Genomic DNA, 26173 nt, shown 5'->3' on the forward strand with positions numbered 1-26173 from the left:
GCCTCACATGGAGGCACCAGCAGCAGCACAGACTGGCCACCTAGGGCACCCTTATATAGGGGCCTGTGGCTGGCCAAGTCGGCCCACCAACCAGGGCCACCGACCAGGTCCAACCCTGGGCAGTTTATGGGGCCCCTATGGTCGGCCACTAGAAGGGTAACCGACCCTGCTGGTCGGTCATTTGAAGGGGCCTGGGCAGAGCCTATAAAAGGCCCACTTCTGCATTCAGCCCAGCATCCAATGCAATACAGAAAGCCCTTCGCCAAGTCGGTGTTCGGTTTTCTCCAGCACCTTGCTGTGATTTGTATTGCTCTCTTGGAGCTATTTTCTGCCCATCATCCGGTGGATGAATATACTCTCTCTCTCCGTCTATATCTGCTGTTATTTCTGAGTGTATTTGTGTGGCATCTGTGATCATCTATCTAAGTTGAGTGTGTAAGAGTTGGAGAGATCTTGGGTGGAGGATTGAGTGATTCATTCCCTCCTCGTTTCTAACAAGCAGACTTGTAGAGTGTCGAGGACTTAGAGCAGCAGGACAGGCCGGATTCCGGCGTGATCATGGAACCATGGACCACATTCTCATGCTTAGATGTATCATCGAGGAGGCGAGGTCACGGAAGCAGAGGGTTTATTGTTGCTTTGTGGATTTTCACAAGGCATTTGACACGGTTCCGAGAGCCCGTCTCATATGGTGCGTACAGGACTCGGGTTATGACCAGGAGATCATTTGGGCTGTCATGGCACTTTACAAGAGAGTTTCAGGCAGAGTTTGGGCAGGATCCGGGTGGATAGATGAGATCATGAGCACCATCGAGGTCAAATAAGGGTGTCCTTTGTCGCTTACCTTGTTTGGCCTCTACATTGATGAGCTTGAGATAGTGATGCTGATATAGGGGGGTGTAGGTTGCTCTCTTGCCGGGCACGCTGATCCATATTTTACTCTACGCAGATGACGTGGCTCTCTTGTCTTCCTCAGCAGAGGGGCTTCAGAGACACCTAGACGCACTATAGTCCTTTTGTGAGTCTCATGATTTGAAGGTCAACCTGGGTAAAACCAAGGTCAAGATCTTCAATACATCTCGAGCCATCATGCGTCAAGAGCAGTTCACATTTGCGGGTCATTTGTTGAGATAGTTTCATCATACACTTATCTTGGGGTTATCTTCCCGGACCCAGCTTCACTATGAGACCCGCGATGCAGGCATGCTTAAGTAGAGGATATGCTTCATTGGCCAGAATAGAGAGGCAGTACTTCCGCTCGCACTTTCAGGATCCACGCACCAAGGGGTTGCTTTTTGACTCCTTGGTTTGCCTACGGGGATGTACGGCAGCCCTTGTTGGGGGCCAGACTTGTTGGATACAAAGTGGGCCCGTGTGGAGCGGCTACATGTTCTCATGTTATCACGGATGATTCGTGGTAAGTCATCTGTTCCTCACCAGATCATTCAGGCTGAGTTTGGGTCACCCAGATGCTGCATTCGAGGTCATCACGTATTTGACCGAGTTAGGGAATATGGGGATTATACCTCGGGGCGTAGCAGACTACCATGGATAGCTCTATTCTCTTCTATGGCACTTGTAGCAAGAGGAGACCAGAGGTGCTGGTATGCACGTACAGAGAGATGGTTTGAGCGACTGGGGCTGCACATGGATAGACTACCTCCCTTCTAGTACAGCATGGATGCTGTGTTTTCTCCCCTCCTATCACACGAGGTCAACCAGGTTATTTGTGAGGATCTACTACAGCTACACACATTTCGGACCCCTGGTTGGGACCGAGTGAACTCCCAGTGAAGCTTAGCTTCTAGAAAGATCACTTCTTACATATCATAGCGGAGGGTTTTATTGAATGACCCACCATGATACATGTAGATTCACCTACCCCACTCGGTGAGGATCTCTCTTGGGCAGTTTTGGGTCTCTTCACACAGACTTCGCATCGAGAGTGGTAGAGTAGAGCGACTACCCAGGGAGAGGCGCATATGCACACTGTGTGACATGCAGGAGGTTGAGACAGAGGAGCATTTCATCTTCAGGTGTCCTGTGTACTATGAGATCCGAGGGCGTTTCCACTGCCTCTTCAGGGATAGTTATGGGATTTTGGCCTGTTTCCTCTTCTACCCAGACTAGCGGTGCTTGGCAGGTTTCATTCATGAGGCACTTAGACACTGTGAGAGGATACTCTGAGCACGGAGACAGGAGCAAACTTCTTCCGCGGCTGATTCCTCTCAGAGCTCTATCACTCACATGGACCCCCACGAGACAAGGCCTCGACATGACCGTGACGCGGAGCCTGTGACCCGATAGCTTAGACAGAGGGTCGACACAGAGATCACACTTGGGGACATCCCCTCCTTGTTTAGAGTCGGAGCCCGACCGACGGGGTCACAGTAGTCTTGGTCAGACGTAGAGCTACGACCAGGAGACGTGCTAGGACCGCAGCTCTGAGTGGCCGACAACACTCTATTGCCGACTTTATTCCTGCACTGCCTCATCCATCCTGATATCTTACTGCTGCCGATGATGATGATGATATTGATGACGATGCTGAGATTGATATATAGTCGACCATGGACATGACTATGTTGTACTTAGGACTAGCAATTTTGGCTACTAATAGAGTAGGACATTTACGCCATGGATGCCCTGGCTTATGTTTACTACATCCGAAACATTTACCCTCCTTAATTAGCTTTTTCTTCTCATCGTCAGTCATGGAAGGAAATGGTATCCATCCAAGACGTGATTGGCTATTAACATTTTGTACAATAGCTTTCTCCTTTTCTTTGTTGAAGGTTTTACGAGGATTCAATTTCCTCTCAGCAATCTCAGCCAATTTAGTGAGATCTTTCAAGGTAGTTGGGTTGAACATTTCAACCTCATACCTCACTTTCGGGGTTAGGGCTACTAAATACTTCTTCCTTCTATGATTCTCACTCTTCTCAGGTAACTCTAAAGAGAGTTTCTAGAACCTAGTTGTAAATTCAGTGTTACTCTCGTCATTGAATTGCTTGAACCTTTCCCAGCGGAAGGTCAATTCTTCTTCATGCCTCGGAGGCATGAAAGTGGCCTTAAGTTGCTCTACAAATTTGGACCATTGAAGAATAGGCTCTTTTCTCGTTTGTGATAAGGACCACCACATCAAAGCATCCTTTTGTAGATGTAGTGTGACAAGAGCAAGCTTCTCGTGGTCGGTCTTATCTTAATGGACTGTTCAATCATATGGATAAGCTGAGAAACCAGCTTATCAATTGGAGACTCCTCTCTCCCTCTTACACTTGGATTATAATCCATATGTATGGGATTTTGAGTTAAAGGCGTAAACTCAGCGCCTTGCTCTTGGATGAACTCGTTTCTCCCTTCATTTCTAAAGGAAAACTCCCTATCAAGAGATTCTTGAAGGAGAGATGAAGGTAATTCTATACGTGGGTTATTATACTCAATATGTGTGTAACTCTCATCTACATTATATGAAGGTAATTCTATACGTGGGTTATCATACTCAATATGTGTGTAACTCTCATCTACATTATCCTCTTCAGGAGTTGGTGATGGTTTTCTCTCCCTATGTCCTTGTGGTAGTGGAGGAAAAAGGACAAGTTCATTATTAAATATCCCTTCTCCTTCCATTCTTTCCTTTTAGTAATACATAACTTGCTGTAATTTCAGAAAAGGGGTTTATTTTACAGCAAAAGTCAAGTGTTGTAGAGTTGGTGGTACTTATCCGACTCCCGCTTTGCTTGTGTTGAAAAACCACTTCAAATGACCTCTTCTTCCCTCTCTTTTAGGCTTTTCTTCTTGTATTTCCGCTGTAAACTGGTGTGCTCCATTTGGGCTACTTATTTTGAGTGGATTGGAGTTACAGATACCATTATAGGGGGTACTTGATGGGTGGATCACCCCCTTAAAATCTTGTTCCAATCCGACTTTCCGTTGGGGAGAATGGGGGGTCTCTTTTCCCCATGGTTTAAGGGTTTTAAGGGTCTATTCGCACAGGGGGGGGATCACCCCGTTAGGACACCCCGTTCTTCGTCCAAAGATCCAAAAAATCAGAGAAAGCCCTTACCTCGGAGACTCTATAGTTCAGGGATTCAATTCCAAAAGCCCCTTGCTTCAACGAAAATTGCGCCGCGATTTGTTCGCATTGTTTTGACGGGATTTGCCTTTTCCCAGCCTTTGCGTCCCGTGCGTGTCATCTCGGGGCTGCCAAAACGTCACCTCGTCGTGCATCGTCTTCTTTTAGTGTCGGCTCTTTTGTCCGTTGGTCTGCCTTTTACGCGCGTCTCCCGGTTTGTTTGCACGAGCCTTGTCGGTACGGCCCTTCTTCTTCGCTGCATTTGCAGTCCATGATTTTCTTTCGTATGCTTTCGCCCTCTTTCTCGCTGCACTCTTCCTCTTCTCCTGCTCTCCCTTTCGTGGATTGTCGCGGCTCTGATACCAAATGTGAAGAACCAGACTTTTCGAGAATGCAAATGTGTGCAATGCATGCAGAATTTGAATGCTGATTGGCCCTCCAATGGGGAAGAGCGCTCTTGTGAGAGTACTTGTTTCTATTTTTGACCTACATGCAAGGTGTGTGAGAGATGGCAGATGAATGCAATGTGAATGAAGAATGCTACGTGAGATTTGCAATGAAAGGGTGATACCCTTTCATTAATGTCCCTTGAGATCACTCAAGTTCCATCTTCCCATTTACACCTACCCTTAGCCTATGACCCATGCATCTACCATTCAATGCACCTTAATGCACCCTTCCCTTCCTATTGTCCCTAGGACCTAGACACGTGTGTGCACATTTTTATTAATAGAATAAGTATCCCATGTCCAAATTCGATGCCGTCTAAAGCAGTGGCTCCAGCTCGACTAGTCCTATCTACTGAGATGATCTACCGCCATAACAAATTGGTTGGTGTCCATCATAAATACATATACATGTTACACCATTAGTGTATAATATATAATAATGTTTTAATGTTTACTAATCACAGATTAGTGATTTCTCTTGTCATGACATGTGCTAGCAAGAGAGCAACCAACCCCCCCTGTGTTTGCATCACTGTCTCAAGCTAGTCAATGTAGAGGCCAAACAGGGTAGGTGGTAATGGACACCCTTGTTTGACCCCAATAGTGCTCATTGATCTCGTCTGTCCACTCAGATCCTGCTGCGACTCTGCCTGAGACTCTCTCGTAAAGTGCCATGACAGCCCAAATGATCTCTTGGTTATAACCCAAATTCTGTAGGTGCCGGATGAGGCGGGCTCTCAGAACCGTGTCAATTGCCTTGTAGAAATCCACAAAGCAATAGTAAATCCTATGCTTCCGTGCCCTCGCCTCCTCGATGATACATCTAAGCGTCAGAATGTGATCCATGGTTCCATGATCATGGCGGTCTTGCTGCTCTAAGTCCTTGACACTCGCAAATCTACTGACCTCGGAATCAAGCACTGATGCATAAATCTTGGACATGACATGCCCAATCATAATGGTCCTGTAATTCTCCGGGCTCATGGGATCCCCTGTCTTGTGGATGGGTGAACCGTGAAATAGTATTAATAGTACAGGTACGTGGAAATCCGAAACAAACAACTTCATTAAAGAGCTTTGCTCATTGTATAGTCCGTCATGATCCTTCGCTCGGCCATTAATAAGTTTCATTACGGCATCCTTTACCCCTCCCTTAGTGAAGAGGGTGCAGGATGTGGGGTGTGGCATATGTGAGGTTAGGGACTGGCTGATTTGGGATGTCATAAAGTGTACGTGCATAATTATACCAGATTTGAGTGTCAGTGAGTGGTGAGGGGGCCCGTCCTTATAGAAATCTCCGCCAAAAGTCCTTAGAGTTGTTACTAAACAAAATGTTCAGTAGTTCTTCCTTATTTTAGCAAACGAAGTCTAGTTTCTTTCTACGTATTAGTCGATGATACTCGCGTAGCGTCTCTGGTTCGCTCAGAAGATTGTTTTTGGTTTCGAATCTGAGCTGACGGCAAAAAGCCTTACACTCATCATCGTATCGGCTATTACAGGGTATAGGCCCAAGAAATGGTCGGCGGGTGAAACGGGTCGTGTGAGGGAAAGCGTGAAGGGCAGCCTCGTGTAGTGAGTGGGTGACCAAAGCAGCATGGTCCTCTAATAGGGATATGAAGTAAATATAAGCGAGAAGTATGTACAGATGGCCAGAGTAAGTAGGTGAGTGGTCGTGGTCGAAGCGTATATCATGATAGGTGGAGTAAGAGCTCAGTGGGGTGGAAGGTGCTATGCAACGGGGATTGGAAATGCTAAAGAAAAGGTAAGTATGATGAGCCCTTGGAGGGAGAGGTGCTATAGTAAAATCTGTGATGCGAGATGTGAAGGCAAGGCTTCCCATGATGTAATCAACAACGCTAGAACTTCTCCCATGTGGAAAGCATGTGAAACCACCTGAGGCGGGCCATTTGTCAAGACCATTATAAATAATGAGATCATGCATCTTGCCAAGGTCTAATAGGGCTTGCCCATAAGATGTGACCGGACCTCGTATGTCAGCTAAAACCCGTAGCATACCTACACCTCAAGGTCAATGTCTGGCAGTAGAATGGAATCATCCTTGAAGTCGAGGAGTGGTACCTGACGGGTGCCTATCCTTGCGTTGAAGTTCCCAACTAGGAGGACTTCTCCACGGCTAGAGAAGTCAACAATGGACTGATAAAGAGCTGCAAATGGCGATGTCTCATCTTCATCTCGAGTATCTCTAGCAAAGTGGGAGGTCTCAGGAGGGAAGTAGCCTACTGCAACAAACAGATCCTAGTTGTCAAGGTGTCGGATCCGGATCCAAAGAAACCTGGAATGTGCATCTCTTTGCTCTACTGAAATGGTCCCCAAAAGGGTGGATCTGTAAAGGACTGCTTCTCCACCTGACCCTCGCACCCCCCCTGTATCCCTGGTCTCATCTCTTTAGGCAGACTCCCATGTGTACCCGCTGACTACTGGTATTGGGCGCTCTGGACTCTGATGTGTCTTTGTGTAAAAGATTATGTCGTGACCTGTATAGGGTTTCGAGAAGTTCCCTGGTTCTGACGATAAGGTACCATGGTGCAGGATAAGGTCTCGGATATCTGAGTCTCATAGACCCCACTTCCTTATGTAGGGGAGGGGGCTAGTGCCCGACGGGGGTCTGTAAGAAGTTGTCCATCTCGTACCACTGCCTACTTCCCCTCCTTCCAGGCCTGATCCCGTTGCTGCAAGAGAGAGAGAAGGCATCGGACATGGATAGTAACAACAACCAAAAGATGAACTATTCATAACCATCGCAAGGGGATACGTATGTACACCAACATGGTATCTGGTTTGTGGATAGTGCATAGTTCTACAAGAAAATGGTATTGTTTGGTCAATCTCGTCCTAGATTAATCCTCACATTGGGGGACAACTCCATATGCCTGGTAAAAGGATAGATGGGATTCCTTTCTCAAGAGGACAAGAGAGACCAAGATGTTAACATAGGTATAGTTCGTTCATAGACTCTTCAAGGATCTTTTGTTCGTTCATGCTATAACGACTAGTGATGTGAAGGTTGAGTTTCACAAGTAGAGTGTGCATGTCAAGGGCTAGAGTGTGTGCATCCTTGTCATGGACAAGTGGGTCATTGCGAAGGGGTTGATAATGGGTCACTGCTAAGGGATTGATAAGGGTATGTGTCACGAAATCATATTCATCCCACGAAATAAAGGGAAATCTTTATTAGATTGACTTCGGTCAAAGAAAGTTGACTTCGGTTCACTAGCAAGAGTTTTATTTTTCTTTGCTTTGCATTGGTTAAGAGAATTGTGGGGATGCCCACAAGGGACTAGGAATAGTCCAAGAATCAGAATGCATGCATTTGTCTATCTTCTAATGGGTTAAAGTGTTGGATATTGTTTATTGAATGTGTAGGACCTAGAAGAGTGCAAACATGCCCAAATTTTAAGGGGCAAGTGCCAAAAGGTTGGTCCCACGAGCAAAAGTGGTGCCCCACTTTAAAACGGGCCCATTAGAGTCAAGAACGAAATTCAGCACCAAAATTGGGGAAATAAATCCAAAAGCCAACTTTATAAAGAGAAGCCCCAGCTTTCTGGAACCCATGCTTTTGGGCTGGTAGCTTCGTCTATAAAGAGAGAGGCCTTGTGCCCTCAAGAACATAGAGTTTATTGTCAGCCTCATGCTTTTTTATGAGCGAGTTGTACAAAGTTTATTCTATTGCAATAAGGACCTTTGGGGGGGTCCAGGCCTTATTTCTGGGCCCTGGTGTGTGTGTTCTCTGTTATATCTCTCCCTCTCTCAATTGTTTTGTTTCCCATAAGAAATTTGCTGCTGCTTCCCGTCAGGTGAGGCTATCAGATGCTGTTTTTCCCTGTTATCTGTGAAATTTCGAAATCTATTTTGGTGATTATCTGCTGTGAATTGAGGATCCAGGCTGGGTTTCTACTAGAAGTGATTCGTTTTAGTGTTTCTGGGCTGATTACAGATTCGTTTTAGGGTTTCTGGTTTGATTACAATATGTATAGAGTGCAGCGTTGATAGCGCAGGCCAGCACATACTCGAGAAAGTTGTGACATGAGCGGTGCTCCATGAAAACTCTTATACATAAGAAAAAGAAATCATCTCTCACCACTATGTAGCAAAACTTAAAATTGGTGTCATGAAAGCTATATGGATAGACTAGCATGAAGAATTGATGATTCCTTGCAAAATGTCAGTGAAGATATGTTGAAAACTTATATGATCATTGAGTGGTATCTTATTCCACCTATAACCTAACCCCAAAATAGGCACGTAACCATTGTGCATTGTGTGAGCAATAAAGTAATGCACTTTGATAGCTATATATTTATGGTCTTGCTTTACACAACTCAGGGATGCAAACACATAAACTATTGTTGTTAACAAGTAATTTTTAGAGCTGTAACATGTTAGTTTTTCGTGGATTCACCTTTGTCGTATAGGTCTTGTTGGGTCTCCAACGGACAATAATAATATTGTATCATATCATCTCTCTCTCTCTCTCTATATATATATATATATATATAGAGAGAGAGAGAGAGAGAGAGAGAGAGAGAGAGAGAGAGAGAGAGAGAAAGAAAGAAAGTTTATTCAAGTCTTCGGAAGACCGATGGGTCTATGAGACTGTGAAAATCTTGATACAACGAGCTGTAGTAGTGGAGCTACTAAACGAGCGTCCATACCAATGCAAAATGCAAAATGCAAAAAATGCAGAATGGCAGTACTAAGTCCTAAGTACAACATAGTCATGTCGATGGTCGACTATATATCAATCTCAACATCATCATCAATATCATCATCATCCTCAGCAACAGCAAGATATCAGGGTGGATGAGGCAGTGGAGGCATGAAGTAGGCAATAGAGTGCTGTCGGCCACTCAGAGGTGCGGTCCTGGCACGTCTTCTGGTCGTAGCTCTGCGTCTAACCAGGGCTACTGTGACCCCCGTTGGTCGGGCTCCAACTCTAAACAAGGAGGGGATGTCTCCAAGTGTGATCTCTGTGTCGACCCTCTGTCTGAGTTGTCGGGTCACGGGCTCCGGGTCACGGTCATGTCGAGGCCTCGTTGGGGTCCATGTGATCTAGCTGAAAGAACTCCGTGATAGAGCTCTGAGAGGGATCAACCGAGGAAGAAGTCTGCTCCTGTCTCCGTGCTCGGAGTATCCTCTCGCGGTGTCTAAGTGCCTCATGAATGAAACCTGCCAAACACCGCTGGTTTGGGTAGGAGAGGAAATGGGCTAAAATCCCATAACTATCTCTGAAGAGAGAGAGAGAGAGAGAGAGAGAGAGAGAGAGAGAGAGAAGAAAGAAAGAAATATTAACGTCCATGGGAGGCCTAGCGGGCCTATGGGACAAAGTACGGAATCAAGTAACTCATACATACCACTGTGGGCCTGGGCAAAGGGCTCACTAAGGCCCTTGCTGAGTACTAAAGTGCTATCTATCTATCTTATGTGGATCTCGTCACCTATCAGGCATACTTAATAGCCCTTGACATTTGGTAGCGCTCGAAAGTTTCTTTGCACAGGTTGTCAGCCATCAAGATTAGCTTCTTAGCCCGAGTTCTACAGCATAGGTAAATGACTCAAGTATCGGTATACCATTCCATTGAACTTGGGCACTTGTACTTTTCATGCTTTTGCTTTTGCTTTGTACTCGTGATCGGGTCCCATAGATGATATTTTGGTCTCTATCTGACAATAATAATAATAGAATCTATCTCCTTATATATTCTCTCTCTCTCTCTCTCTCTATCAAGGATGGATGGAAAGACATGCCAAGAGAGAGCAGAATATGCCAATTATGTGACAATTATACTCGTGATCAGGTCTCATAGATGATATTTTGGTCTCTATCTGACAATTGAAATAGGAGGATGGAAAGACATGCCAAGAGAGAGCAGAATATGCCAATTATGTGACCAGGGTATGCCAGAAACAGAAGAACACATGGTAATGATATGCCCTTACTATGCACACATTAGGAAAAAGTTCAGCTCTCTTCTTGAGGGACATAACAGACTGGCTGATTTGCTACATAAGGCGTCACCCTCAGCTTCAGGAACATTTGTATCTAAGCTTTTCAAGCACAGAAACTCACCTAGACATAAAGGTAGCTTCTCTTATTACCCTCCCCTTTGAGGGAGGAGTCTTTATGTATGTAAGGTTTTGTATTGTTTCAGGTCCCATAGGCCGATTTTTGGTCTTCAGAGGACGATAATATATTCTTCTTCTTCTATCAGATAATAGATGTGTCTTCTCTTTCAAGTTTAAAGGTTGAACTTTGAAAACCATCAATGGAAACCCAACATGTTACATTATACATGTATATAACATAATAACATTATACATTTGAAAAATGTAAAGTGGACATAAAAATCTAAAAATAACAAGTTTGAAGTCACAAAGTACAATTGATAAGTAGCTTGAAAGTAAGCCATGACTCATGAGTCTTGAATAAAACATGATAAAAAGTCACAAAAATGATAATGCATTGCTACAATGTACAATGTACAATATGCACTCATGCTAGCTGCTATGGCCTACTCCAAGGTCAATAATACCACACTCGATAGAGTCAATGCTGTGATTTGAATTGGATGATGTGTCCTGTGAAGAGGAAGATCCATTCTCAAACGAATCTGTTGCTCGCATCTGTTGTAACTCCTCCCTAGAGTCAAGTGCGACACCTGTAGTGATTGCAACAGGGACCTGAACTGCCTCCCCAATTTGCATCATAGGCTCTGCAACCTACTCTGTTAGTTGCTCATGCTCTATGAGCTCCTCCTCCTCCTGCTCCTCAAGCTCAACTCTGCCTCGATGCCGTGATGATGAAGCTCTAGCAACTCCTCACGTGCCATGAGATTCTTGTAATCGACGTCAATAACTATGAACTAGCTCGGTATTATGATGTTTGACTCTGTACATGTGCAGTTGTACCCTCTATAGCACGAACTACTCTTACACCACGGCCACGACTTCAAGCCATCGAGCATGTTTGGCATCGAAAGTGCAGCACATCCTCCCTAAGAAAGCTGTAGATGTCAATGGCCATTATTCTTTTAAGAAGTGCTAGCCTTCATCATGGCTGAGTTTGCCCTTCACCTCCGGAGTGCCGACAGAAACTCAGTACGAAGACTTTGTATAAATGGATGCCCAAGTATGTGTGGGTGTGTGGATTTGTATATGTGAGAGCATATTTTTATACTATGGTCTACACCCACTGTTGGGCGCTGATGACGTCAGTGGGGATGTCATAGTAGCTAGTCCCTGCTATGCATGATGGAGTTTATGGTTTTCAACCTTGTGAGTGACTATCATGAGATTGAAACTGCACTATGTTGTGTTTTTAAAGGATGAGTTTGGGAATGTTCCTGGATTCATCTAGGTATATTATTCTTTTGAGAAGTGTGGACTAATGGACATATCAAGAGGCTTCATGTCCAATGCGTCAGGGTTCACTTGCATTGGCTTCCACTCAATGCTACAAAGCCATGAAGCTCTATATGTCTCAAGAAGGCTTAGGTTGGCATTGACATACACAAGCTTATTCAGCTGGTCCATACTTAATTTGTGACAAATCACAAAGATTATAAAAGTCAATTACTATAACTGCAATGTCAAAGACTTCAAAGTTCATAATAATAATTTCTAGAATTATAGACTGAAGACTTGCAAGCTGCTTTCCTTTTCTTGGTGTGTATCTCCGCACATATGCGCCATGTCTACTCAGCTAGGCCTGACGTGCAGTCTTGTAAGAGGATCCGAATGGCTAACTTTTGCAAGGTAGGGTTGAGAATACCAAATTTCTCCCACCAATTAAGAGCAAATAGCTTATTGTCTCTTTCCTTGGCAATAGCTCGGGAGAATGACACATGTAAACTCTATGGACCTTGACAAAGCTGTGTGCTAGCATCTCCCATGTTCTTTCTTTTCTACTTGTTGAAATGTGTTGTTTGACTCAACGCATTTTCTTTCCTTTTTCTTGATTGAAATGTGTGTTTTTTAGAATATGCTCCTTGTATCATATGCGAATAAATAACTATTTCTTCTGTTGCAATTCCTTTATAGATGGCAAGCCTAATTGCCAAACCCAAGGAGGATAGAACGTTTTGCTATTGGGGAAAGTGGACTCTTCTTCTCTTTGTCCTTCTTAAATGAAATACGTATTGTCTTTGTTTGCTTGCCTTCACTGGTTTATTTCAGATGTACACACATTGCTGCTGTGTTATAGAAGTTTGTTGAGTGACATTTCCCATCATTCATGTCATGGTAATGAGAAGATGCTTCTTACTTTAAATTAGTGCTTGCTATTCTCCATCACTAGTTTCTTTATTACTTTGTCTTCTAGTTTGTCTTTGAGGTGCTGTCACACTTGAAAGCATTGTATCTTACATCATTTACTTGTTTCCTATGGAATTCAGTAGGTATTGCCAATATATTGGAGCAGGAATGTGTACATGTATAACTAAGGACATTTACACTTGAGGCTGAATTTGGCGAGGCTGCTTAGTAAATACAAGATGTAGATGCATGCACAAGTCGTGGATTCGAACTAATGGGAGAGGGATACTTTAAATAGGTTGTCAGGGATGTGGGATATTATATGATTGTGAAATCTTTAAATCTTGAATGCAGTGAATTTGAGCCAGTAAAGACTTATTCTTCCTATCTCTCCTTTGATGTTCTGGATATGGATAGTACAATTACCAGACTTCTAGGCATGGGGGCTGAGCTGGATGGCCCAATCAAGTATGAGATTCATGGAAAGGTATAAATGGCTTAGGCCTCTGCGGCCTTAAACTAAGCCTTGCTTTGTAATCTTTACAATTTGTTGAATGATCCGCTTTGAGTTTGGAAATACGTTTTGGCATCTTTTTTGAGGTTGAAAAATGTTTTGGCATCTTTTTGTTCTCCTTGTTTCACACCTTTCAAAGAGCCTGTTCTGATATAATGTTTTTTTGGGATCAATACAGCTGTTTTGTCTAAATAGATGTTTTTTGTTCCTATTCACTTGTTGCCGATCCCCTCTTAGGCTTGACATTGCCGCCAGCTTCCAGATAACGGCCATTGTGTCACTAGTCCCCCATCCTCACCATGAGCTCAGTGATCTCTCTCTATGTATCGGTATCGTTATGATTATGGTTTTTGTTTGTATTCCTCATGGGTGTTGATGCCCACTTAGAGGCTTTACCCTCCAACTCATTGTATCAGGTTTCTTGTAGTCTCATAGACCCTTTGGTCTTCTGAAGACTTAAATAAACTTTCACTTTTCCTCCCTCTTCCTTTTTGCTGCACAGTGCTTGGATTTTGGTATAGATGTTATGTGAGTAGTTGTGTTCGTTCTCTACTTTGCCCCTTGCATATGTTGGAAATTGGGGTCCATTGTCCCACCATTAAGCCTCCACGAGGAGAGCACAGGGACATGTTATGAAGACAGAATTGGGGGGCATGAGAGTCTAACGGTGTGAGCATCAGGTATGGATGCCACATGGGTGGATCTAGGTGGAGGAATCATCCACAAGGCAGCCACATGGGCAGCGCTGTAGGCTGCCGTGTGAGCTGCCACATGGTCCACTGTTAGAGGGGGGCAAAAGCTCAGGAAGAAAGCAAACCTGTGAGCAGCATGCAGGGCGCAAAGTACAGTATGTACGGTGACATCTGCAGGACTCCTGGAGCATCCACAAGATGCTTGGATCAGTTGTGTGGTTGCTATGCAGGACTGCGCAGGAGCGGATGGTAGGCTGCTGCAGAAGAGGCTGGCAGAGGCAGCACACAAAGGAGGCACATAGAAGGTAGGCTGTTGCAGGTGCAGACGATCGTTTGTTGGCTGAGCAGAAAGAAAGAAAGAAAGAAAGTTTATTAAAGTCTTCAGAAGACCGATGGTCCTATGAGACTGTGAAAATCCTGATACAAGCAGCTATGGTAGTGGAGCTACTAAACGAGCATCCATACCAATGCAAAATGCAAAAATGTAGAATGGCAGTACTAAGTCCTACAATATAGTCATGTCCATGGTCGACTATATATCAATCTCAGCATCATCATCAACAACATCATCATCATCAGCGGCAGCAAGATATCAGGATGGATGAGGCAGTGGAGGCATGAAGTCGGCAATAGAGTGTTGTCGGCCACTGCGGTCCTGCCACGTCTCCTGGTCGTAGCTCTGCGTCTGACCAGGGCTACTGTGACCCCCGTTGGTCGGGCTCCGACTCAAAACAAGGAGGGGATGTCCCTAAGTGTGATCTGTGGGTATCCTCTGTCTGAGCTGTCGGGTCACAGGCTCCGAGTCACGGTCATGTCGAGGCCTTGTCTCGTGGGGGTCCATGTGATCTAGCTGAAAGAACTCCGTGATAGAGCTCTGAGAGGGATCAGCCGAGGAAGAAGTCTACTTTTGTCTCCGTGCTCGGAGTATCCTCTCACGGTATCGAAGTGCCTCATGAATGAAACTTGCAAAACACCGTTGGTCCAGGTAGGAGAGGAAACGGGCCAAAATCCCATAGCTATCCCTGAAGAAGCAGTGGAAACGCCCTCGGATCTCATAGTAAACAGGACACATGAAGATGAAATGCTCCTCTGTCTCAACCTCCTGCATGTCACACAGTGTCCATATGCGCCTCTCCCTGGGTAGTCGCTCTGCTCTGCCGCTCTCGATGCGAAGCCTATGTGAAGAGACCCGGAACTACCCAAGAGAGACCCTCAGCGAGTGGGGTAGGTGAATCTGCGTGTATCCTGGTGGGTCATTGAAACCCTCGCTGTGATATATAATAAGTGATCTCTGTAGAAGCTAAGCTTCACTGGGAGTTCACTCGGTCCCAACCAGGTCCGAAATGTGTGTAGTTGTAGTTGATCCTTACGGATAACCTGGTTGACCTCGTGTGATAGGAGGGGAGAAAACGGAGCATCCATGCTGTACTAGAAGGGAGGTAGTCTACCCATGTGAAGCCCTAGTCGTTCAAACCATCTCTCTGTACGTGCATACCAGCACCTCTGGTCCCCCCTACTGCAAGTGCCATAGAAGAGGATAGAGCTATCCATGGTAGCTTGCTATGCCCCGAGGTGTAATCCCCATATTCCCTAACTCCGTACAGATACGTGATGACCTGAAATGCAGCATCTAGCTGTAAAGGGGGTGACCCGAACTCAGCCTGAATGATTTGATGAGGAACGGATGGCTTACCACGAATCATCCGTGATAACATGAGAACCTGTAGCTGCTCCACACGGGCCCACTCTGTATCGGACAAGCCTAGCCCCCAACAAGGGCTGCCGTACACCCATCTCCATGCTCTTTGAAGTCGTGCTACTTAGAGGGAATACTTGTACAATTGGCAAATGGCTGATCCAGTCTATCCTTATCTTAGAATTCAAAGTCCATTGCAAGCAGCAAAACTTTGTGCGGAAAGTAATACAAAGGCTGCATACATATGAAGCTCACAATAGAGAGAAAAATCTCTGCTGATGTCATCTGAAAATCTTTGAAATCAGCAAATGCTCCATCATAAGCTCCTTTTTGAGAGTCCTTCGGACTATCCTGCAAAACTGTATGTGCATCCTGCTGTATGTTTGAAAATTTTGGTTCACTAGCCAATTTGTGGGCTTCAGCTGAAAATCTCTTCCAAGGAACAGAAATTAAGATAGACCCATAAACATGCAGGCTGCAGCCCAGGCTTCCTGTTGGAGTATAGATGGTCACCTTCCCATTTGTGGAGCGGAGTGCAAGGGGGAGGTGGACCAGGGTATGTTGGTTGACATGTGGGCATTGTTTGAGCCTGCCACATGGGCCAGACTAACAGTAAAAGCAAGGCTGCCCCATGGACAGCGCATTGGCTGTCATGTGGGCGGCAAGCATACAAAGAAAAGGCAGGAAATAGGGAGAGGGATCAAGGAGCTCAAGAGTCTTCACCATTGGCTGTCCTCAAGAGCAACAAGGAAGACAGGATCAAGGAAGCTTGTGCCTCAGTTTGGGATGCATTCAGAGCAGCAGGGAGGTCCAGGTTCCATAGCAACCACTACCATATGAGAGGCTGTCTAGGTGGATCAGTCGGAATGTGTGATTGTGGTGCACACTTATGAGGCCAACTCAAGCTCTAGGAGAGCACCGCAGGGCAAGTTTGTTGGAACTGCCACGGAGGTAGGAGACACCCTTTTGTGTGTTTAGGTGTCCACATCTGGTCTTCACTGTGCTGATAGAGGGTGACACACTCAACATAGCTTTTGTATTGTGCCCACATTAGACGGAAATATATTTTGCTTTTTCTACATCTCTCTATTGTGCACGGTCCATTTTTTTACTGCACATCTATGCATAGTACACATCAAGGCAAGCTGTTTGAGATTTGAATTTTGAATATACCACTGTGTGAGTTCTTGGGCTCCCAAACTCTTCTTTGAGGTTAGCGTCCGCTGTGCATACCCTCTGTTGTATTCTCTAACATGGTATTAGAGCCGTGAAGGAAGTTCACAAGTAGTGAGAGCTCGAAGGCAAGGACCTTGGGAAAGGATGACCTTGATTCAAGCTTGTGGGAATCAGCCTTTGCGAGTGTTGGAAATGCTGTGGTCACCTCCCCATCTATAAGCCCCCGTAAGAGGAGAGCATAGTTCAGCCAAGGAGTGATGTGGCTGCCGCATGGGCAGTACTTTGGCTGCCATGTGGACAGCATGGTCACAGCAAAACAAGAGTACATGGGGCTGCCATGTGGCAGCAAGCTCAGAATAAAACCTGGTAGATGGAAGCTCTCCTGGAGGGCATATTTGGCACGGAATTGCCATGTCTCTGCCAATGATTGGCTGGAGCAGATCTGCTCAGGGAAAGCAGCCTGGAAACACTGCCATGACATGGCACTGACGTCAGCAACAGTACGGAGGTCTCCAGCAGACTGTACGGAGGTGTTTGCAGAGGATCCAGGAGCCTGGAACAGAGGTGGAATAGCAGGTGCCTGTTTGGAGAAGGGATTGGGCCTGAAAGAAGCCCTAGTACAGGTCGGGTTTACGGCAGGATTGCCTGGTCCAGTGGCAGCCTGCCACGTGGCCAGGCAGGGCCTGCTAACCCTTAAAAAGAGAGCCCAAACAGTCACAGACCGGGCCAGTCGATGGGGCAGACTGTTTGGGTCAGCCAGGGCTCAGGGTTCTAGAAGGTGGAGCCTGAAGGCAAGGGCCTTGCAGAAGGACGACCTTGATTCAGAGCTCGGTGGAATCTACTTCAATGTCTAAAGGATTGTACACTTGCAAGAAAGAGGGAAGCTCAAGTTCAGACACGTGTACAACACTCTTACTCTATCTCTTCTTAGTTCATTGTTATGACCCAGAGATATGCAATTCCTAACTTTTGGGGACACAGGCCATTTGGATGGGAGCAATGACCCATTGTGGAAGATGATGGTCCAGAGCCACTTAGTGTTGAGGGAGTCTTGAGAGATTGCAACGGGCAGAGAGTTTGTAGCGGGAGATAAGACTATCCTCACTCTTTGTCCTGCTCAATACTAACTGCAAACTGCAAGATGATGCAATCAAGACACAAAGTGATGCTGTGGATTTTTTGGGGACCTGCGATGACGTGGTGTTGATTGTTTGTTGACTGTGTGCTGATTCCTGACTGCACAAGGCTGCTTGCATGGCTGTACAGATGCCTGCATGGCAGTTTGACATGGCTTTCTGCATTGGCATGAGCTACCATGGCCACGGGCTTGTAGATGCCTGTGATAGAGTTAATGCCTCAGCCTAGGGTGACTCTAGCCACAACAATTGCAGCGGCAGTGATTGTGACAGATTCGTGATGCGGAGGTCTTGGCTATCATTGTGGGCACCACGGCAGATGCGGCGCTTCCTCACATACAGATGGCGGACACTTCCTTCAAGGTTTAGACCACTTTGAGGAACATGTACGAGCTCAACAATGAAGCAAAGATTTTGGACCTTGAGACAGTTCTATAGGATGAGCATGGATGGGGGGATTTAGTACATGATCACATCACTAAGATGAAGGTGGTGCGGGATCAGCTGGCGGCAGTTGGTCAAGGGACGAGTTTGACAAGGATGGCTAGGCTATTGCTTGGCATGATTCCGATGAGCTACAGTAGTTACGTGACTACGATGATTGCAGGGCAGAGGGTGGCACGAGTGACATTTGAGGAGCTAGTACTATTGCTTTTGCAGCAAGAAGCTCGAGAGAAGAAATACGAGGAACTGACCAGAAAGCTGTTATGGCTTAGGACACAAGTAAGCCAATGTCAGCAGAAAACACGTTTTAGGCATCCGGAACGTGTAGAAACGTTTCACGCATAGAAACGTGCGAAACGTGGCATTTAGGGCGAAACGACTTGGGTACAAAATGGCGTGCACGGTTCTTTTTCTACGCCAAATCTATTCGCCTCTCCCTTGCTTGCGCTGCTGCTTGTAAAACATTCTACTCTACCCAGCCTAAGCCCTCTAGTCTACTCCCTTGCCAAGCCCTCTACTCTACTGAGCCTAAGCCCTCTATTCTAGCCTCAACTCCATGCTTCAGCCTCTACTCTAGCTTGCTGCGTAAGCCATCTACTCTCTTGCTAAGCCCTCCACTCTATCATCCCTTGCTAGAGCCTAGCAACTGTATTATCTATGAAGTACATATGTTGTACATAAAATAAAGTATTTTTACGTGTTTCTAGGTGAAACGCCTGCCAAAATCTAGAAACATGTTTTCTAGAAACGTTTCTTGTGACACTGGGGTAAGCATGGCAAAGGCAAGCCCAAGAAAGACAAGTTTGATGATGGAGTGGACTCTTCAGATGAAGAAAACAAGAAGAAGAGGGAGAAGAGAAAACATGCTTCTATTGTGATTCTGCAAGACATTTTGCAAAGGATTGCTGAAAGAAGAAGGCTGATCAGAAGAAGGGGTCCAGCTCAGAGTTAGAGGAGTCAAAGAATGCAGGTAATGCGGTTGTCACAGAGGAGCTTTTCTTGGGGACGTCTCTTGGCGTTGCCGAGGAAAAGTATGCAGACCCAAGTGTTACGGTGAGGATGTTTGACATTGAGAGATGGTCATATGAGGAGTCGGAAACCATTGTGAAGATGAAGGACAGCATCGAGTGCTTGGAACCATTTAGATGCTTACAGACAAGGATTCTTCGGCAAGACCTATGGATTCAATGTTGTGACTTAGAGGGAGACATCAATCTGGGTTTATGCTTGGGATTTGATTTCTCAAAAATGTTATTTGGTTGCAGACCTTGCCAGATGTAGAATGGGTAACAGACCCTGATAGCATGGTGCTTGGAAGACTACAGGTTGTTCACCCATCATGAGGGGGACAGTTGGAGGAATGTTGGTGCGTGGAGTGCTCGAGTTGGAAGGCGGGTACATGATTGAAGGTGGTGGTGCCATTTGATGCTACCTTGGATGTACATGTGGGTGGTTTGCTTGGATATGACCGAACTTGGTGGAGCAGGAGCCGCTAGATGAAAAGATAAGAAGCGACATCGATACCGCAATGTTCTAGAGAGCTATGACATGGGAGCTACATCTTCACTGACGGGTTGGGATCGGGCCAACATGTGTCAGTGAGAGGGGTGTTGGAAATCATTTGTAAGCCCCACATGAGGAGAGCATGGGGGGGGGGGTGTTGAACCAAGGAGTGATGTGGCTGCCACATGGGCAGTAGTTTGGCTGCCATGTGGGCAGCATGCTCACAGCAAAACAAGAGTACATGGAGCTGCCACATGGGCAGCAAGTTGAGAAGAATACCTGGCAGATGGAAGCTCTCTTGGAGTGCAGATCTAGCATGGAATTGCCACGTGTGCCAGCGATTTATTGAAGTAGATCTGCGCAGCCTGGAAACACTGTGATGACATGGCACTGACATCAGCAATAGGACGGAGGTCTCTAGCAGACTGTATGGAGGTGTTTGCAGAGGATCCTAGGTCTGGAACAGAGGCGGAATAGTAGGCTCCTATTTGGAGAATGGATTGGTCCTGAAAGAAGCCCTAGTATAGGTCAGTCCACATGGGCCCAAAAGAAGCCTCATTCCACATCCACATCCACCAGAGCAGCAAGTCATCTAGCAGATTGGAACAGCAGATCAGCACCATTGGGCACTACATCCAGAAGGTCAATTGGAGGCTGAAGAGCTGCAGACATAGCTTGGTAGGGTTGCACACCTAGGCTGACAGTTAGGGCAGGGGATCAAGCACGGTGACTAAGTCTATAGATGCTCGACGAGGAGCATGCGGGCTTAGGGATCTAGAAATGCCAAGGAGATAGTGGACAACTTTTGATAAGGACAGAGGACCACGGTTTGGTGGGACTCTACTCTTTTGTATTGCGTCCTGTAGTTGTTGACGGAAATATATATTTTCTTGATAATATATCTCTCTTGGAGCATTGTCTACTTACTGGCTTGCACACACATATGTTTGTTGAGTACACACAAGTAAAGAACTTTAGATTCTGTAGCTAAACGCTGCTGCATGCATTGCTGGGACGCTCCGTTTAGTCTTCCGTCTGCGGGATACCATTGATTTGGTTCATTTCTAATAGTGAGAAGGAGGGTGACTCAAATTCAGACAGGTGTACGAAACTTCTATCTCTTTCAGCTCATTATCATGGCTGCAAGATATCCGATTCTAAATTTTGGAAAAACAAGCAAGTTGGATGGGTCAAATTACCCTCTATGGAAGATGAAGCTATGGAGCCATTTGGCGGTGAGATCAACTTGGGAGATTGCGATGAGAGTGGAGCGAATGCCAAAGGCAACCACAACTTTGGCCATTGCGATTGCGGCAGCAATTATGGTAATGATAGATCCTATAGCAGTGAAGGATTGAGTGACACGTGATGCGGAGGCCCTAGCCATCATTATTGACACTATTGTGGATTTGGTGCTTCCGCACATTCAATTGGCAAGATAGTTCCTCTGCCGCTTGCTGAAGGGTATATATGAGGTGAATAACGATGTGAAGATTCTAGACCTGAGACGGAGCTGTATGGCATGACTATGGGAGAGGAGGGGGATGTAGTACATGACCACATTGCCGAGATGAAGGTGGTGCGGGACAAATTCTCAGCAGTTGGTCAGGCAATGGATTGGGTGAGGATGGCTAGGCTTTTTCTCGGCATGCATCTTAGGAGCTACAAGAGCTTTGTTACAACAATGATAGTAGGGCAACGGTCAGCAGTGCGGGTAACTTTCAAGGAACCCGTGCCTTTGCTTCTGCAGGAGGAAGCTCGGGAAATAAAGTATGACGGGTCTAATGAAAAGGCCTTTTATGCCAAGGATAAGGACAAAGGCAAGGGCTAGCCTGGTGATGGCAAACCCAACCACAAGAAGAAGGATGTCAAATATGAGAAGGATGGGGACACTTTTGATGATGAGCATAAGAAGAAAAGAAAACATCAATGCGATTGGCTAGACATTTTGCAAATGATAGCGGATAGAAAAATGCAGATCAAAAGGACTCCGATTAGGATTCAAAGGAGACAAAGTCTACATCAGCACACGTGGTAGTCTGAGAAGAGCTTTTCTAGGTGATATCTCCATTTGTTACCAAGGTAAGGCATGCGGTTGGGAGAGGAATTAGAAACCTTTGTGAAGGTGAAGGAGAGCAATGAGTGCTTGGATTGCTTTGGGTGCTTGGCTGGTATCACTGACATGAGGGAGGAGTCTTTGGAAGGACCAATGGATTTAGGGTCAGACGAGAGCTGTGATATTGGAGGGGGAATTACTATAGGCCATCTTCTCTCGGTCGTATTGATGCCCTCTGGGCCTTGGTATGTGCCATGTAGCTTTAGTTATTGGCACTTAGGTCACCTAGTACTTTTAGTATCTTATGACACCTAGTACTAGTGGTACCACTAGGACACTAGGTCCTAGGGTTCTCTTTTATAGTACTTTGTACTTTCATTTTCATTCTACTAGTTGATGTGACGGCTATCACTTCTTGCTCCACTTTTGTGCATCCTTTTGCTTCCGTGAGCCTACAGTGGTATCAGAGCACTTTCTTGCCGGACTTGCTCCCTACTCTGAGCTTCTTGCTTCCAGCTCCAGCTCCCGCACTTCAGCTCCATCGTCAAGCTCAGCTACCGGACGTCCCGCACAGCTCTGACGCGACCCCGCGACCTGCTACCCGTACAATTTCCGTATGGCACGTCAATTCGCAAAATCCCCCCTGTCTGTACGATTCCGTACGGCTGTCCGTACAGCGCATCAGAACCTGCCCGTACAATTGTATGGATTTCCGTACTGTTCGTATAGTTGTACGGATTTTTTATACAGTTTTGATTTTCGTACAGTTTTCGATTTATGTACATTTCTGTATTTCGGCGTTCGTATAGTTTCGTACCGGCCGTACCATTTTGTACATTCCGTATCGTCCAGAGCAGATATTGCAGCAGATCTGCAATTTTTTGGTGACATTTGGGGCTTTTGCATTCAGGCTACGATTTTGCAGATAGATTGCAGATTTGCAGACAATTTGGGGCTTTCCTGAATTTGCCCCATTTTTGGCTAAGTTTTGCTCTACAAATTGGGGCTTTTGGGTCTATTGCAGGCAGATTGCACAATACTTTCAGATTTGCAGTGAATTTGGCAAGAAATTGCAGGCCATTTGATCACATTTGCAAATTACAGCTTATTTTGGGGCTTTTAGCATGCCATTGGTACCCGGTGGGTCTTACAAATGAAAAAGGAAATCTGATGGCCGTCTTGTTGCAAAAGGGTATGTCCAACAACAAGGCATTGACTTTTAGGAGACCTTGGATCAACTCAACGAAACTAAGGATTGTCTGGTAGTCCTCCAATCCTTAGTTTCTTTGAGTTGAGCTGCCTTTTAGCTTGCTCCTTTACTTCCTTTTGGACTTGTGTACCTAAAGAGCTCTGTATCTCTCCTTTGAAATTCTCTTGAATCTCTCCCATAAGCTTCTTGTGCAACTCTTCCATCTGACGAGAGACTAGCTCTTCATCTAAAACTACATTAGGGATAGAATTGTTTCGTTTGCGCGATATCAGCGTCGCAAATAGGGGGGGTCCTGGCAGTCTCTCATTTTTTCAATGAGTAACAGAAACGCAGAAAAGCAGCCTTCCTATGCTGCAAGAGTAGCATCATCTTTGCCCAATACTAGGCATAATGAAGGCATACTCCTTCTTCAACAGCAGGTTCTCCTTCTTAAGAAGGAGAATAGTGAGCTAAAAGACAGGTTCCAGAAGTTAGAAGATAGAGTAAAAACTGTTAAGCTCAAACTCAACAGTTTGGAGTCCTTGGCTCAACTCAACGAAACTAGGGATTGTCTGGTAGTCCTCCAATCCTTAGTTTCTTTGAGTTGAGCTACCTTTCAGCTTGCTCCTTTACTTCCTTTTGGATCTGTGTACCTAAAGAGCTCTGCATCTCTCCTTTGAAATTCTCTTGAATCTCTCCCATAAGCTTCTTGTGCAACTCTTCCATCTGAGAAGAGACTAGCTCTTCATCTAAAACTACATTAGGGATAGAATTGTTTCATTTGCGCGATATCAGTATCGCAAATAGGGGGGGTCTTGGCAGTCTGTCATTTTTTCAATGAGTGACAGAAAAGCAGCCTTCCTATGCTGCAACAGTAGTGTCATCTTTGCCCAATACTAGGCAGAATGAAGTCATACTCCTTCAACAGCAAGTTCTGCTTCTCAAGAAGGAGAATAGTGAGCTAAAAGACAGGTTCTAGAAGCTAGAAGATAGAGTGAAAACTATTGAGCTCAACCTCAGCAATCCTATCCCTAATGTAGTTTTAGATGAGGAGATAGTCTCTACTCAGATGGAAGAGTTGCACAAGGAGCTTATGGGAGAATTCAAGAGAATTTCAAAGGAGAGATAAAGAGCTCTTTAGGTACACAGGTCCAAAAGGAAGTAAAGGAGCAAGCTGAAAGGGAGCTCAACTCAAAGAAACTAAGGATTGGAGGACTACCAGACAATTGGAATGTAGCAAAAGAGAGTGGGAGTGAGACCTTCGGAAAACTCAGCAAATCTTTCCAGGAATTGATTGGGGAGATGTAGAATTTGACATTGGACAGGAAGGAGCTCACGCAATTCTCACTTTTGGAACAAGAGAGGAAAGAATACAGATCCTTAGACAATCTAACAAGTTGAAAGGACTTCCAGTGTGGATTGCAGAAGAACTTACAAAAACTCAATTGAAGAGTAAAGCTTCAGAGCTTGCAAAGGTGAAGGCGGCTAGAAAGGAAGGCAAATGGGCTGTCTACCGAGATGGCAAGGCATTGATCAAAGATCCTCAGTCTATAACTGATGTATGATCTTCATTTGCTCTTGCTTTTTCTATTTTGGTTTCTCAGAAATATTGGTGGAACCAGTTGTAATTGGAACTTTATGTGATTATCAGTCTCTTGAGACATAATATAAAACTACTTTCTTTCGGCAAAAAAAAAAAGGGTATTCCCAACAATAGGGCATTGACTTTGAGGAGACCTTCGCTCCCACGTCCAGGATTACTACTATTAGATGTGTCATTGCCATTGCAGCCCATCACCATTGACAAGTGCACCAGCTTGACATCAAGACTGCCTTTCTTCATGGGGATTTGCAGGAAGAAGTTTATGTGACACAACCTCCTGGCTTTGAGGTTGTTGGCTTTGAAAACAAGGAATGCCGGTTGAGAAAAGCCCTTTATCGTTTGAAGCAGGCACCCCGGGCATGGTATGCTAAAATTCATGCACACTTACTGTCCCTTGGTTTTCAGAATAGCCCCACAGAGCCCACTCATTATGTCCGTGGGGGTGGATCTGATTTTTTAGTGCTGATTTTATATGCGGATGACATGCTGATCACGGGCCCTGATACTCAGCATATTGCAGCTGTCAAGGCTGATTTGCAGCAAGCTTTTGAAATGTCAGACATGGGACAGCTGCACTATTATTTGGGCATTCAGTTTGCTCATGTTGAGGGGGGTATCATGATGTCATAGTCCAAGTATATTGGACAACTCCTTGATCGTTTTCAGTTTGAGGATTGCAAGCCAATCTCTACTCCAGTGGACCTTGGCTTCAAATTTTCAACTGATGATGGGAGCCCACCATGTGATATCACTCTTTACCAGCAGGCTGTTGGATGTCTCATTTACTTATGCCACACCAGACCTGACTTACAGTATGCAGTATCCTAGCTCAGCAAGTTCATGCACATGCCCAGTTCACAGCATTGGCAGGCAGTGAAGAGAGTCTTCAGATATCTCAGAGGCACTCACGATTTAGCCCTCTTCTATGGTAATTAGGGTTCACTTACCATGCATGCTTACACAGATAGTGACTGGGCAGGTTGTTCCAACACCAGAGTGTCACATACCGGCAACTGTTTTTTGCTTGGTAGTTCATGTATCTCTTGGCTCAGCAAGAAGCAACCAACAGTTGCCACACCCAGCTGTGAGCCTGAGTAGAGGGCAACCTTCACCGCTAGCTGGGCTTAGATGAAAGATTTCTCGTGGACCTTAGATGAAAGAAAATCTCCCATCTCTTCTCTTCTCCCTCATCTTCTTCCTTCGTGCTCACTCCTAGCTGGGCTGAACTCCATGGCCCAGACTAGGGGGTTAGATTCTAGCTTGGAGTCGACATCAAGCTGATCTTACTTAGGAAGAACTTTAGGAGCTCCCCCCTACTCATTTCTCACCTTCAGGTGAAGCTCTGCCAGGCTGCTGCTCTAGACTGGTT

General features: G+C 45.5%; 1 protein-coding gene across 3 annotated transcripts in view; it reads left to right on the plus strand.

Annotated features, from left to right (window-relative positions):
- Positions 1-26173, plus strand: part of LOC147891504 (uncharacterized) — an 82918-nt gene that overhangs the window by 36593 nt on the left and 20152 nt on the right. For all 3 annotated transcript variants that reach the window (XM_087388418.1, XM_087388419.1, XM_087388417.1), the window contains exon 2: positions 13150-13282. In XM_087388418.1, coding sequence (XP_087244544.1) covers positions 13150-13282 — 133 coding nt within the window. The remainder of the gene's footprint in view (positions 1-13149; positions 13283-26173) is intronic.

Source organism: Dipteris shenzhenensis, chromosome 17, assembly GCF_047967505.1.
Source record: "Dipteris shenzhenensis isolate YYH24624 ecotype China chromosome 17, Dip_SZ_1.0, whole genome shotgun sequence".
In the NCBI taxonomy this organism is placed as follows: Eukaryota; Viridiplantae; Streptophyta; class Polypodiopsida; order Gleicheniales; family Dipteridaceae; genus Dipteris; species Dipteris shenzhenensis.